A 15,097-nucleotide genomic window follows, 5' to 3' on the forward strand; every position below is an offset into this window, starting at 1 on the left:
AAGCTATTGACACCGTCACAAGGAGTGGCGATGTGGTGGGGCCAACGAAAAGTTACTGCATAAATCACAATTTCCGCTTGTAGGTAAACGTGGAGCGAAACCTTAGTAGGCAGTGTCTTGCATCTGAAAAATGTATGATCATTAACAATCTAAACCAGTTCTGATCAGTAAATACAGCTCTATGTATTTCTCGGCAGCGAAGTGGTGACAGTGAGTTGATCTTCTTCACGATATTCACACAGACTCGTGATAAAGCGTTCATGGTATAAGCAAATTTCCGAAAACTATACTTGCTGTAGCGTTTGAGGGTGAGAGGCTTCTCTCGTAGCTGTAGCTACATGAGATGGATGGGAAAAAGAATCTCACGTTCCTTTATTCAGAGTTAAATTTTCTTTCTGTACAAAAAACACAGAATTATGGCTGACGTTTCTAGTGATTGACCAAACGCAAATTAACTTAATTTCTAATATTCAAACAAAAATTGTAGGTTATGAGTCAATTAACAAAATTTTATCCATGTGAACTCGATTTCTCGTCGGATTTGTTCGTGGATAGCCTCACAGATAAAACATGAATACAATTTAATACCTTCATTTCACATAGATGTCAGCTACACAGGAATTAGCGACGCGTCACATATATAAGTTGCGTGTTCTACCGGAATATCATAGTTGTGACCTTCATGTTTGCTCTAATAATTTGTGGTGGAGCAGTTAACACACTTATTTTTGTACAGAAAGTATTCATTGTGTATCAACAGATGCGTAGAGTCTTTCATCGGGATATCACGCAGGGTGGCGGTTTTCTAGTCCCCATCTGTCTCGGCACATTCCCACGTTGAGAAGTTTCGAGACGTTGCGCCGTGCGGTCCACACACACACTGCACGCCGAGGCTACCTCGCCGGGGCGAGCAGCAGCGGCAGCGTCGCCAGCGCCAGAAACCAGGACGTCGACGCCCGACCGCGGAGGAAACAAAAGCCTTGAGCCGAGTATCTTCCGGCGCATCCAGATGTTACTGCAACAGAGACATTACCGCAAGGCGATTTGTAAGACGTTTTAAATCTGACACACAGTTTTTTCGTGTAGAGCCAATGTGCAACAAATTAAAAAACTGAATATAAGATTTCATCAACACTGTTCAGAAGAGGAAAAAAAAATTCGAACAAACTGACTCGGATTTGCAGATAACTTTGCTACAGTTTCTGAAAACGTGACATCTGCTGTGAATGAAATTAATCCTGAAAAGAAACAGCCAGTAGGACTAACTTAAAGACTTCTGAAGAGAAAACTAAATCTTTAACAACATAAAACAATGCACCAAAATTTCTCAAAACGGGTATTGCGCAAATACAGGAGGTTAGAAAATATCTTGGGAAGATAACCCAGTAAAATGTTTCGGATAAAGCAGCTTAGAAGAAAGGATAATTTACAAGAATGTTTGCCTATCGAAGCCGAGGGCTCCAAACGAGAGACATCAAACGTGTGATTCTAAATCGATGACGCGACTGTGGTGGGGGAAATATGATACATTATTTGTAAGTTGCCAGGGAAACCCAAACGATTTATGTCGGTAGTGAATGGGGTGTCTGCTATTGTAAACGTTTCTGCTGCCGATTGCCTCACGTGGAAGAATCTAATTCCATGTTTATGCAACGTAGAAAATTGTTTAAATTTTTGTCGTAAATACGAACTAATACCGTATAACGAAAGGAGGGAAATTGTAGACTGCGGTGGGGCGGAGTCTACAAAAATTCGTGAGAAGAGTTTTGATAGTGAAATACACTACTGGCCATTAAAATTGCTACACCACGAAGATGACGTGCTACAGACGCGAAATTTAACCGGCAGGAAGAAGATGCTGTGATATGCAAATGATTAGCTTTTCAGAGCATTCACACAAGGTTGGCGCTAGTGGCGACACCTATAACGTGCTGACATGAGGACAGTTTCCAACCGATTTATCATACACAAACAGCAGTTGACCGGCGTTCCCTGGTGAAACGTTGTTGTGATGCCTCGTGTAAGGAGGAGAAATGCGTGCCATCAAGTTTCCGACTTTGATAAAGGTCGGATTGTAGCCTATCGCGATTGCGGTTTATCGTAACGCGACATGGCTGCTCGCGTTGGTCGAAATCCAATGACTGTTAGCAGAATATGGTGTCGGTGGGTTCAGGAGGGTAATATGAAACGCCGTGCTGGATCCCAACGGCCTCGTATCACTAGCAGTCGAGATGACAGGCATCTTATCAGCATGGCTGTAACGGATCGTGCAGCCACGTCTCGATCCCTGACTCAACAGATGGGGACGATTGCAAGACAACAACCAATCGCACGAACAGTTTGACGATATTTTCAACAGCATGGACGATTAGCTCAGAGACCATGGCTGCGGTTACCCTTGACGCTGCATCACAGACAGGAGCGCCGGCGATGGTGTACTCAACGATGGACCTGGGTGCACCAATGGCAAAACGTCATTTTTTCGGATGAATCCGGGTTCTGTGTACAGCATCATGATGGTCGCATCCGTGTTTGGCGACATCGCGGTGAACGCACATTCGAAGCGTGTATTCGTTATCGCCATACTGGCTTATCACCCTGCGTCATGGTATGGGGTGCCATTGGTTACACGTCTCGGTCACCTCTTGTTCGCATTGACGGCACTTTGAACAGTGGACGTTACATTTCAAATGTGTTATGACCCGTGGCTCTACCCTTCATTCGATCCCTGCGAAACACAACATTTCATCAGGATGATGCACGACCGCATGTTGCAGGTCCTGTACGGGCCTTTCTGGATACAGAAAATGTTCGACTGCTGCCCAGGCCTGCACATTCTCCAGATCTCTCACCAATTGAAAACGTCTGGTCAATGGTGGCCGAGCAACTGGTTCGTCGCAATACGCCAGTCACTACTCTTGATGAAGTGTGGTATCGTGTTGAAACTGCGTCGACAGTTCTACCTGTATACGCCATCCAAGCTCTGTTTGACTCAATGTCCAGGCGTGTGAAGGCCGTTATTACGGCCATAGGTGATTGTTCTGGATACTGATTTCTCAGGATCTATGCACCGAAATTGAATGAAAATGTTATCACAGGTCAGTTCTAGTATAATATACCCGTTTATCATCTGCATTTCTTCTTGGTGTAGCAATTTTAATGGCCGGTAGTGTACTTTTGCAATTTCATTGCGGAAACTGTGGTAAACGAACGACTAACAGGAAGAATACATGGTTTCACTATTAGAAATTATCGATTCAGACCAGCATAATCTTGTATTTTGCTAGATTAGCGACTACACCGTGCAAGCAACAGCATTGGAAACCGACTTATCTACCAGTACCGTGCGCGGAAATTTCGGGTTTTGCAGAGAACTGCGTTATGTAATAGTGACGAAGGACAGTGTATCAATCACTGGAACAAATAAAGTTGTTGAAGTGGAGGAATCGCACATAGCAGGAAGGAAAAATCAGAGAGGCCGATCTTTAAAGAATGAAATCAAACATAGTTGGGTATACTGTGGTACGGAATGAGAGTCTCGGAATTGCTTGGTGGTAAGAGTGTTCTCCAGAGACGAGGTAACTTTACTCGGTTTGATAAAGCACTTTGTACTGCCAGGTAGCAAAGTAATTACAGACGACTTTCAGTTCTACAAGACACTGAAAGCAAAGCGATTTAACCATCAGTTCGTCAACCAGTCTGTAGCGTTCGTGTCTTCCGATGACCGTAATGTGCACACGCGGAGCATAGAGCGGCTGTGGAAATCAGTGAAATCTTCCATTTCAAGGGAAGGGCGTCCAGGAGAAAGAGACCAACTCTACTTGTTCCAGCATCTGTATTTCAATAACTTGCGGTTGCAAGGAAAGGTTGACGCATGTGACACTTTACCCACATTTTAGCCTGGCGTTGGCAGAATCCACCCACGTTGCGGCAAAAAGGGAATGCTTCCCGCACCATACACATCAAATGGACTTTCTCCTGACAACGTCGACGACGAGTGAGGTAAGTCGTTTCCTTTGTAATTACAGGTATTCTAGTAAAGCTCTGCTTTTGTCGTTGCTGTAGTGACCACTATAAACATGGTCATAACGCCCAACACCACTGTCGTGTGATCGATTTAGAATCTCACGTTCGATATCTATCGTTTAGAGTGTAAGTAGGCTGCTTAGGTTTTCTTATTGGTAACGCCACGTAGCGCTCTGTGTGAGAATCAATGGCTGTGCTGTGTGCAGTCTGTGGCTCGTTTGCATTGTTGTCTGCCATTGTAGTGTTGGGCAGCGGCGGCTGGATGTGAACAGCGCGTAGCGTTGCGCAGTTGGAGGTGAGCCGCCAGCAGTGGTGGATGTGGGGAGAGAGATTGCACAAAACACGTTTTTGTAATTTGTCAAGAACTGCTATATATATTATGACTATTAAGGTAAATACATTGTTTGTTCTCTATTAAAATCTTTCATTTTGCTAACTATGCCAATCAGTAGTTAGTGCATTCCGTAGTTTGAATCTTTTATTTAGCTGGCAGTAGTGGCGCTCGCTGTATTGCAGTAGTTCGAGTAACCAAGATTTTTGTGAGGTAAGCGATTTGTGAAACGCATAGGTTAATGTTAGTCAGGGCCATTCTTTTGTAGGGATTTCTGAAAGTCAGATTGCGTTGCGCTAAAAATATTGTATGTCAGTTTAAGCACAGTCGTGTATAATTGTTCAAAGGGGACGTTTCATAAGAGCCCGCAGCTTCGATAGGCAAACATTCTTCAAAATCAAATGGTTCAAATGGCTCTGAGCACTATGGGACTTAACAGCTGTGGTCATCAGCCCCTAGAACTTAGAACTACTTAAACCTAACTAACCTAAGGACATCACACACATCCATGCCCGAGGCAGGATTCGAACCTGCGACCGTAGCAGTCGCGCGGTTCCGGACTGCGCGCCTAGAACCGCGAGACCACTGCGGCCGGCCTTCAAAATCATAAATGGGAAAACCATATTAAGTAATTATATATATATATATATATATATATATATATATATATATATATATATATATATATATATAATTCACTTTGAACATCGCCGCACTACATCAACGGTTACAGAACAGCAAGTGTAATAGACAGCCAAACAATTGCCATAAATAGTGGTTTTCGATTAACCTTTATCGTGGTTGCATCGAATTTAAACCCGTCTTCCTCAGAAGGACAAGAAACAAGCTTCACATTAGCAAACAGTCAACAATCAGTATCTATTATACGTGATGTTCACAATAAAATAGGCCTCTCTAAAAATGCAAAAATAAGCCATTACGGTACAGTCGTGAAGCCAGAATGTCTAAATTCAAGCGACTGTCTAGAATTAAACTATAATTTAGATAAATCAGGAATAATAGTAAGTTGAATCACGCGAAAAATTTACCACGAGAAATTATGGATGGTTCAAAATTTCGAAGTAACGATGGAATTTATGGAAGCCCTGAAAACACGTCAGGAGTAAAGAGAAAAATCCCAGACAAATGGGACTAAGACTCACACTCTAGATCATGGTTCATCTGTACGTTTTGATGAGTGAGTTTGCAAGTATCAACGTATGTGAAATAAATGGCCCTTTCTTTTGACTGTGTTGATTTAGAATCTTAAATTTTGACACCAACTAGGGACCGAAGATCTTAGTATTTTACATTGATTTCAACTTGATACCCCTACCCATTCCTGAGAATAAGGAGCCTTAAAAAACGAACAGACAACAGACAGACAGACAACAAACGGATCCAATAAGCGTTCCGTTTTTACTGATTGGGATACGGAATCCTAAAACGACTGATATTTGATATTTATATTGAACGCTAGGCAGTAGATTAACCAACGAATTTCAATTACTTGTGCGATAGTAAGTCAAGAATAAGGTGTATTCACGAAGTAAAAAAAGTATTTAGAAAACTAACATACAAAAGCTGAATAAACAGTTGTCATAGAAGTGTTTAGGGGAAAATATAGAAAGTGGCAGTATTCCAAGGTGCGATTGGAAAAACTTGTAAGTAATTGTTAGAAGCAATAAACAAGGAAAAGAATCACCCGGAATTCCAAAACATCTCCATCATCAACACTTACGTCTGGTGAAACAGCACGTAGAGGAATGTGTCCCTTTTCCTCCATGTACTCTGACAATAAAGACATAGATCAGTAGATGGCAAAGTGTCATTTACTTCTCTCTGAAAGTCTCTGTTGGATAAAACTGTCTTTTAGGTTGCAGCTGACAAATCGCCATTAGATTCGGTCTCCATGGATTGCACAAGATGACTGTCTAGCGTTGTGCATCAGGTGGATGGAGGTGGCATATTCGTTATTGCACAAAACAAAATTGCTGCCTTCCTTTCCAAGACCAACACATTTCATTTCATTGAAGAATCTACTGTTGCCTTCGTTCACCCAGTTTTCAGCTGCTGATGTTTTCAAACGTGTCGCACTTTGACAGTTGTCACAAATTGGTACATGTTACAGACACTGCTATACCTGTCTATGTTGTCATACAATCTTAAAATTTTTTGACAGAGATGGGATACGTACATAAATTTTTGGTAAAGTAACACACAATTTCTAAATCATTGTTACTAAAACCATTATTTAGTTCGTTTTTAATACCATAAAAGTCTACACAACTCGCGAGCTTTTTCAGTGCATTGCTCCCCCTGTTAGCTTTATAGTTATCTTCTGCTGAATTATGTTAACTGGATACTTAAACGTAAATAAGGTCTTCACCCAATCACTGTATCTTGTCATTTTAAACGGTAATTCAGTAAAAAAAATATTAAGTACAGTCGTGCTTCATATTATAACCGCAGATCAAAAAATATTTATATTTGTACACCATAGACAATAACGGCCACAAAACACAAACATATAAGAAAGGCAAAGCATGTGTTACGATACGGAAACAGAACAACAGCTCTCCAAGATGCCTGGCAGTTAACTTTCAATACAGAAAATATGAGGCGAACGTCGAAATTTTATATTCCAAATATATCTTTTCATTTTTACTTCATGGTGGGCCTCGTGATCTAGTAACAAATCGCTTCTCTGGAATCCAAGAGGTTTTTGTGACTTTGCAAAATAATATATTAAGGAAGTCTCAGTCGAAAGCTAAGATTAACTTTTCGTGGCAGGGGTTCAGAGTCATGTAAAATTTTGTAAATGACGTATTGTCACCTTTTTACTGTGAAATTATATATTTGTAAAACAAAATGCTGGAATTTCGAATGTGTGTCCACTACCCAGTGGAAATAACCGCACCATGGCACATGTCAAAATTTTAAAATCATCTGACATGGCATGATACAGAAGCAGGTTTCATCGCGTTGTATTCCTGATTACGACTTCTTTTAAGAAGTGCTCTCTTTGAATCACATTGTTGATATAACGCTGGTACGCAGATTTGTTTCCGCATGCATACATAATATTGTGAGGAGTAAATGATTCCATATTTGTTTTTGTTTCACATAAAACAGAAGCTGGATTCATCTATTGTGTTCCGTATGCGCATTTACATTTGTTCCTGCTTATGAAACCGTGTGTGGATTGCGCGATTTAAATGTGTTGTTCGTATTCTACTTTATTTTAGTTCGCATTCGTTTTTCGTACTTTCTCGCATTTAATGGAAAACTCCATATTACCAGCTTTTAACAGAACTGGTATTCAACTTTATTACATCTTGTCGCAGAATGATTACGTATTGCTACTTTGATTGTCGTAACACGGAATGAGAAAGTATTTAGCTTTGAGTAGAATTACTTCCTTCTCGCCACTGATTATGTCATAGTGACTAAGGTATACTGCTCTGCAAATTCCAGAAACGCAATAACAGTTACGCAGAAGTGATAACACGTTATTACCCGGTGTTACAAACGATATATTATAGCAGAAATCAATGTAAGCGTACTAAAATCGTTCTCCCACCTCAATGCGAATTTAAAAGCAAAAAAACACACTCTCATAGTCTACATCTCGAATGTACTTGTGTATTCTGTAAGCTAGACCTTAATAAATGCTGTAACATTCAGAATTGTGGAAGTGAATTCACACTGTACCACACAATCACATGTACAATTACGCACATCGATGTAGAATATTTTTGCGGCGTAATTACATCTGCCACAATAATTCCGTACTGTATCTCTAAAACCACAAAGGAGATTCTGGCGAGACGTAACACTATTCAGAGAAGAATTACATACTCATTCCATGAGAAGATGTAATAAAGCTGAATATTAGTCTGTCAAAAACTGATAACAGAGCATTCTTCATTAGGTACGTGAAAGTGCGAAAAGTGGATACGAACAAAAGCTAAGTAGAACACGAACAACGTATAGCGCATTTACAACAGCAATTCACACACGTATTGGAAGACAGGAACAAGTGGCCACAGAACACTATGTAAGAAAAGTAAGGAAACTAGCTTCTGTTTTACACGACACAATGGACTTGCACTCGGGAGGACGACGGTTCAAACCCGCGTCCAGCCATCCTGATTTAGATTTTCCGTGATTTTCGTAAGTCGGTTCAGACAAATACCTGGATGGTAACTTTAAAAGGGCTCGGCTGACTTCCTTCCCCTAATCCGATGGGGCCTATGACAGATGAAGTAGTTATCAGGAACACACTGCTCTAGGACTAGTTCTGTTTCGAACGAAACCAAAATAAGTACAGAAGTTTTTTACCACTCAATATGAAACCTTGATAATGGGTTGATAAACTTAGAGCGCTGCAAGTGTCTTGGCAGCGAAGCAAGGACGTGTTACCGGAAGTCCTTTTACGAGTTCCACCACAATGACAAGAGAAGGTACGAATGTTGGATGGTACGATCTGGAGAGAATTTGGCACTCTAACTCGTCCCAGACACGTTCTGTTGGGTTCAGGTCGGAACATAGGCCAGGCTAATCCATTTCAGCAATAATACAACTATTATCTCACAGATGCTGCTTTTGGATAGGGTGTACTGTCTTGCTGAAAACAATAACCGTCTTTTCAGATCTGTTTCTCTACTGTATGGAGAACACAATGTTGTAAAATGTGTTCATATCCTCGAACATTATCGTCTTCTTAAAGGCAATAAGGGACAACAGTGAACCTGAATAACCACCCTACACGTAATAAGCTACCAACTTCTAGGTACCAACATTGTGTCCTGCATTTCAAAGTTCTTCAGGTATTCGCCACACCTAAGCCCACCATCGCACTACCGTCGGGTAAAGAGTAATTAATCACTCCAAGTCACTCGTTTTCAGTCATCCACTGTCAGTTGCATCGCTCCCTATATCACATCAAAGATCGTGTAGAACTGACTGTAGAAATGTGAGGCTTAAGGGGAATCGCTAGACTATTGTGTCTATTCTTGTTGAATCCCTACACACAGACATTGCGCTAGCTGGACTACTGGTTGTAGTTGTTGTGGTCTTCAGTCCAAAGACTGGTTTCATGCAACTGTCAATGCTACTCTGTCCTGTGCGAGCCTCTTCATTTCCGAGTGCCTACTGCAATCTACATCCTTCTGAATCTGCTTTATTGTATCCTCTATTGGTCTGCCTCTAAGATTTTTACCCTTCACGCTACCCTAACTTGGTGATCCCTCGATGCTGAGAATGAGTCCTCCTAACCGATTCCTTCTTGTAGTCGGGTTGTACCAAAGTTCTCTTCTTCCCAGCTCTAATCAATACCTCCTCATTATTTACGGGATATACCAATCTAATTTTCAGTACATTTCGCTTTTCGCCCCCTGTATTTACCTCTGCCACATTCAGAATTTTAAAGAGTGTATTCCCGTCAAAAGTGTTAAAAGCTTCTTCTAAGTCTACAAATGCTATAAACATAGGTTTCTCCTTCCTCAATCGGTCTTCTATGAGAAGTCGTAGGGTCAGTGTTGCCTCGCGTGTTCGTACGTTTCTCCTGAACTCAAACTGATCTTCCACGCGGCAGCCGGCCGGATGGCCATGCGGTTCTAGGCGCTACAGTCTGGAACCGTGTGACCGCTACGGTCGCAGGTTCGAATCCTGCCTCGGGCATGGATGTGTGTGATGTCCTTAGGTTAGTTAGGTTTAAGTAGTTCTAAGCTATATGGGACTGATGACCTTAGAAGTTATGTCCCATAGTGCTCAGAGTCATTTGAACCATTTCCCCGCGGTCAGCTTCTACAATTTTTTCCATTCGTCTGTAAAGAACTTGTGTTTGTATTTTGCAACCGTGACTTATTAAACTGATAGTTCGGTAATTTTCACACCAGTCAGATCCTGTTTTCTTTGGAATAGGAAGTCTGAGGGTATTTCGCCTGTCTCATACATCTTGCTCAGCAGTTGGAAAAGTTTTGTCATGCCTGGCTCTCCCAAGGCTATCAGTAGCTCTAACGGAATGTTGTCTACTCCAGGGGCCTTGTTTCGACTTAAGTCTTTCAGTGCTTTGTCAAATTCTTCAGAATCCTATCTCCTTTCTGATCTTCACGTACGTCGTCTTCCATTTTCCTAATGTTTCCTTCAAGCACATCGCTCTTGTATAGGCCCTCTACATACTCCTTCCACAATTCTGCTTTCCGTTCTTTTCTTAGAACTGGTTTTCCATCTCAGCTCTTGATATTCATGCAGGTGCTTCTCTTTTCTCCAAAGCTTTCTTTAATTTTCTTGTAGGCAGCATTTATCTTACCCACTAGTGATATGTGCTTCTACGTCCTTACATTTCTCCTCTAGCCATTGCTGCTTAGCCATTTAGCACTTCCTGTCGATCTCATTTTTAGACGTTTGTATTCCCTTTCGTCTTATTCATTTACGGCATTTTTATATTTTCTTCTTTCATCAATTAAAATCAGTACATTCTGTGTTACCGAAGGATTTACACTAGCAGACGTCATTTTACTTACTTGATCCTCTGCCGCCTTCACTATTTCATCTCTCAAAGCTACGCTTCCTTCTTCTACTGAATTCCTTTCACCTGTTCTTGTGAACTGTTCACTTATGCTCTCTCTGAAACTCTCTACAGCTGGCCGGGGTGGCCGAGCGGTTCTAGGCGCTACAGTCTGGAACCGCACGATCACTATGGTCGCAGGTTCGAATCCTGCCTCGGGCATGGATGTGTGTGATGTCCTTAGGTTAGTTAGTTTTAAGTAGTTCTAAGTTCTAGGGGACTAATGACCTCAGAAGTTAAGTCCCATAGTGCTCAGAACCATTTCAACCAAACTCTCTACATCCTTTGGATCTTTCAGTTCATTCAGGTCCCGTCTCTCAAAATCCTGCATTTTTGCGGTTTCCTCGGTTTTAACCTGCAGTTCATAACCAATAAATTTTGGTCAGAGTCCACATCTGCCCCTGGAAATGTCTTATAGTTTAAAACCTGGTACCGAAATATCTGTCTTACCATTATACATGCATCAAAAAAAGTTTTCCATCACCGCTGTTCCGAGAGTTCCGGAACATGCACAGAAAACTGGAACAGAGATCAACATAAGCAAAATTTAAGCCCTTTTTATTGCTCATGAAAACCACAAGTAGCGTTTTGCACCACCATACATCGAGACCTTCAGAGGTGGTGGTCCACATTGCTGTACACGTCGGTACCTCTAATGCCCAGTAACACGTCCTCATGGCATTGAGGCATGCCTGTATTCGACGTGGTACACTATCTACAAGTTCATCAAGGCACTGTTGCTCCAGATTGTCCCACTCCTAAGCGGTGAGGATGCCTCAGTGTGGTTGGTGGGTCACGTTGTCCATGAACAGCCCTTTTCAGTCCATCCCAGGCAGGTTCGACAGGGTTCATGTGTGGAGAACATGCTGGTCACTCTACTCGAGCGATGTCGTTATCTTGAAGGACGTCATTCGCATGATGTGCACGTGGGGCCGCGAACTGTCGTTCATGATGACGAATGCCTCGCCAATATGCTGCCGATATGGCTGCACTGTCGGTCGGAGGATGGCATTCACGTATCGTACAGCCGTTACGGTGGCTTCTATGACCACCAGCGGCGTACATCGGTCCCACATAATGCCACCCATAAACAACAGGGAAACTCCACGTCGCTGCAATCGATGTACAGTGAGTCAAAGACGATCAGCATGACAGGGTTGCCTCCAAACACGTCTCCGACGATTGTCTGGTTGAAGGCACGTGCGACACTCATCCTGAGCGGTCAATTCGGCATGTTTTTGGGCCCATCTGTACCGCGCTGCATGGTGTCGTGGTTGCACAGATGGACCTCGCCATGGACGTCGGGGCTGGAGTTGTGCATCTTGCAGCCTTTTGCGCACACGACGTCCTGTAGCTGCACGAAAAACATTATTCAACACGGTGGCGTTGCTGTAAGGATTCCTCCGAGCCCTAATCAGTAGGTAGCGGTCATCCACTGCAGTAGTAGCCCTTGGGCGGCTTGAGCGAGGCATGTCATCGACAGTTAATGTCTCTCGGCTTTTCATCCATGTCGGAACAACATCGTTTTGGTTCACTCCGAGAAGCCTGGACACTTCCCTTGTTGAAAGCCCTTCCTGGCACGTAGTAACAATGCGGACGCGATCGAACCGTGGTATTGACGGTCTAGGCAGGGTTGAACTACCGACAACACGAGCCGTGTTCCTCCTTCCCGGTGGAATGACTGGAACTGATCGGCTGTCGGACTCCCTCCGTCTAATAGATGCTGCTCATGCATGGTTGTTTACATCTTTGGGTGGGGCGGGTTTAATATCATCTATGAACAGTCAAAGGGACTGTGTCTGTGATACAGTATCCACAGTCAACGTCTATCTTTTTGAGTTCTGGGAACCGGGGTGACGCAAAACTTTTTTTGATGTGTGTATTATCAATTTGAAACCTTCCGGTGTCTCCATTTCTCTTCCACATGTTTAACCTTCTTTCACGATTCTTAAACCAAGTGTTGGCTATGATTGAATTATGCGCTGTGAAAAATTCTACTTTGCAGCTTCCTCTCTCATGCCTTTCCCCCAGTCCATATTCACGTACTACTTTTCAATATCCCACAGCTTAATTCCAGTCCCCAATGAATATTAAATGTGAAATATCGGCAGCATATTGGCGAGGCATTCGCCATCATGAACGACAGTTTGCGCCCCCACGTGCACATCTTGTGAATGACGTCCTTCAAGATAACGACATCTCGGGGAAGATCAGTTTGAATTCCGTAGAAATGTTGGAACACGTGAGGCAATACTGACCTTACGACTTATTTTAGAAGAAAGATTAAGGAAAGGCAAACCTACGTTTCGAGCATTTGTAGACTTAGAGAAAGCTTTTGACACTGTTGATTGGAATACTCTCTTTCAAATTCTAAAGGTGGCCGGGGTAAAATACAGGGAGCAAAAGGCTATTTACAATTTGTACAGAAACCAGATGGCAGTTATAAGAGTCGAGGGGCATGAAAGGGGAGCAGTGGTTGGGAAGGGAGTGTGCCAGGGTTGTAGCCTCTCCCCGATGTTATTCAATCTTTATATTGAGCAAGCAGTAAAGGAAACAAAAGAAAAATTTGTAGTAGGTATTAAAATCCAGGGATAAGAAATAAAAATGTTGAGGTTCACCGATGACATTGTAATTCTGTCAGAGACAGCAAAGGACTTGGAACAGCAGTTGAACGGAATGGACAGTGTCTTGAAAGGAGGATATACGATGAACATCAACAAAAGTAAAACGAGGATAATGGAATGTAGTCGAATTAAATCGGGTGATGATGAGGGAATTAGATTAGGAAATGAGACACTTAAAGTAGTAAAGGAGTTTTACTATTTGGGGAGCAAAATAACTGGTGATGGTCGAAGTAGAGAGGATATAAAATGTAGACTGGCAATGACGTTTCTGAAGACGAGAAATTTGTTAACATCGAGTATAGATTTAAGTGTCACGAAGTCGTTTCTGAAAGTATTTGTATGGAGTGTAGCCATGTATGGAAGTGAAACATGTACAATAAATAGTTTGGACAAGAAGAGAATAGAAGCTTTCGAAATGTGGTGGTACAGAAAAATGTCGAAGATTAGGTGGGTAGATCACGTATCTAATGAGGAGGTATTGAATAGGATTGGGTAGAAGAGGAGTTTGTGGCACAACTTGACTAGAAGAAGGGATCGGTTGGTAGGACATGTTCTGAGGCATCAAGGGATCAGCAATTTAGTATTGGAGGGCAGCGTGGAGGGTAAAAATCGTAGAGGGAGACCAAGAGATGAATACACTAAGCAGATTCAGAAGGGTGTAGGTTGCAGTAGGTACGGGGAGATGAAGGAGCTTGCACAGGATAGATTAGCATGTAGAGCTGCATCAAACCAGTCTCAGGACTGAAGACCACAACAACAACAACTGTATGAATAATTTCTTTTATGTCATCATACATTTTCTCGATCTCCTCCTCATCTGAGGAGCTAGTTGGCATATAATCTTGAACTACTGTGTCCGCAGCTCGTGGTCGTACGGTAGCGTCCTCGCTTCCCGCGCCCGGGTTCCCGGGTTCGTTTCCCGGCGGGGTCAGGGATTTTCTCTGCCTCGTGATGTCTGGGTGTTGTGTGATGTCCTTAGGTTAGTTAGGTTTAAGTAGTTCTAAGTTCTAGGGGTCTGATGACCATAGATGTTAAGTCCCATGGTGCTCAGAGCCATTTGAACCATTTTTTGTACTACTGTGGTGAGTGTGGGCTTCCTGTCTATCTTGTTTACAATATGGTAGCACTTTGGAACTCACAAGGGATCTCCTCCGCTAATTTCACGCGACATTTCATGTACGTCGACCCTCTGAAGTGCACAACTGCCTCTGACTTTAAGTACATCACGTCTACCGGGCCATAACCTAGCTGTGGTTGTTCCTTTGTGTTTTCACCTCACAGACACATCACCAGTAGTCGACTTGCGCACCTTTAGAAGGACTGATCTCTCACTGATGAATCTGTCACTTTGGTAAAACCCAATGACTTTCAAACTGAGTGAGCTCTCTTCACCGACCTATTCTACTATTACCGCTTGTCTACTGCCTCCTTTTGTTCCGGCGAGGGGTATGGGGGGGGGGGGGGGGCAGACACCACTCTCGTGACATCTACCTATCTAGCTGTCACTTACGCATTACATAGAGTCGTTCGGTCACTTTTGAT

At 42.6% G+C, this 15,097-nt stretch overlaps 1 protein-coding gene across 1 annotated transcript in view; it reads right to left on the reverse strand.

Annotated features, from left to right (window-relative positions):
- Positions 1-354: 354 nt before the first annotated feature.
- LOC124619548 overlaps positions 355-15,097 on the reverse strand; it is a 347,023-nt gene continuing 332,280 nt past the window's right edge. The window contains exon 6 of the mRNA XM_047146018.1: positions 355-1,015. Within this exon, the coding sequence (XP_047001974.1) occupies positions 894-1,015 (122 nt within the window). The 3' untranslated portion in view covers positions 355-893. The remainder of the gene's footprint in view (positions 1,016-15,097) is intronic.

The sequence above is a fragment of the Schistocerca americana genome, chromosome 6, assembly GCF_021461395.2.
Source record: "Schistocerca americana isolate TAMUIC-IGC-003095 chromosome 6, iqSchAmer2.1, whole genome shotgun sequence".
NCBI classification, from domain to species: Eukaryota; Metazoa; Arthropoda; class Insecta; order Orthoptera; family Acrididae; genus Schistocerca; species Schistocerca americana.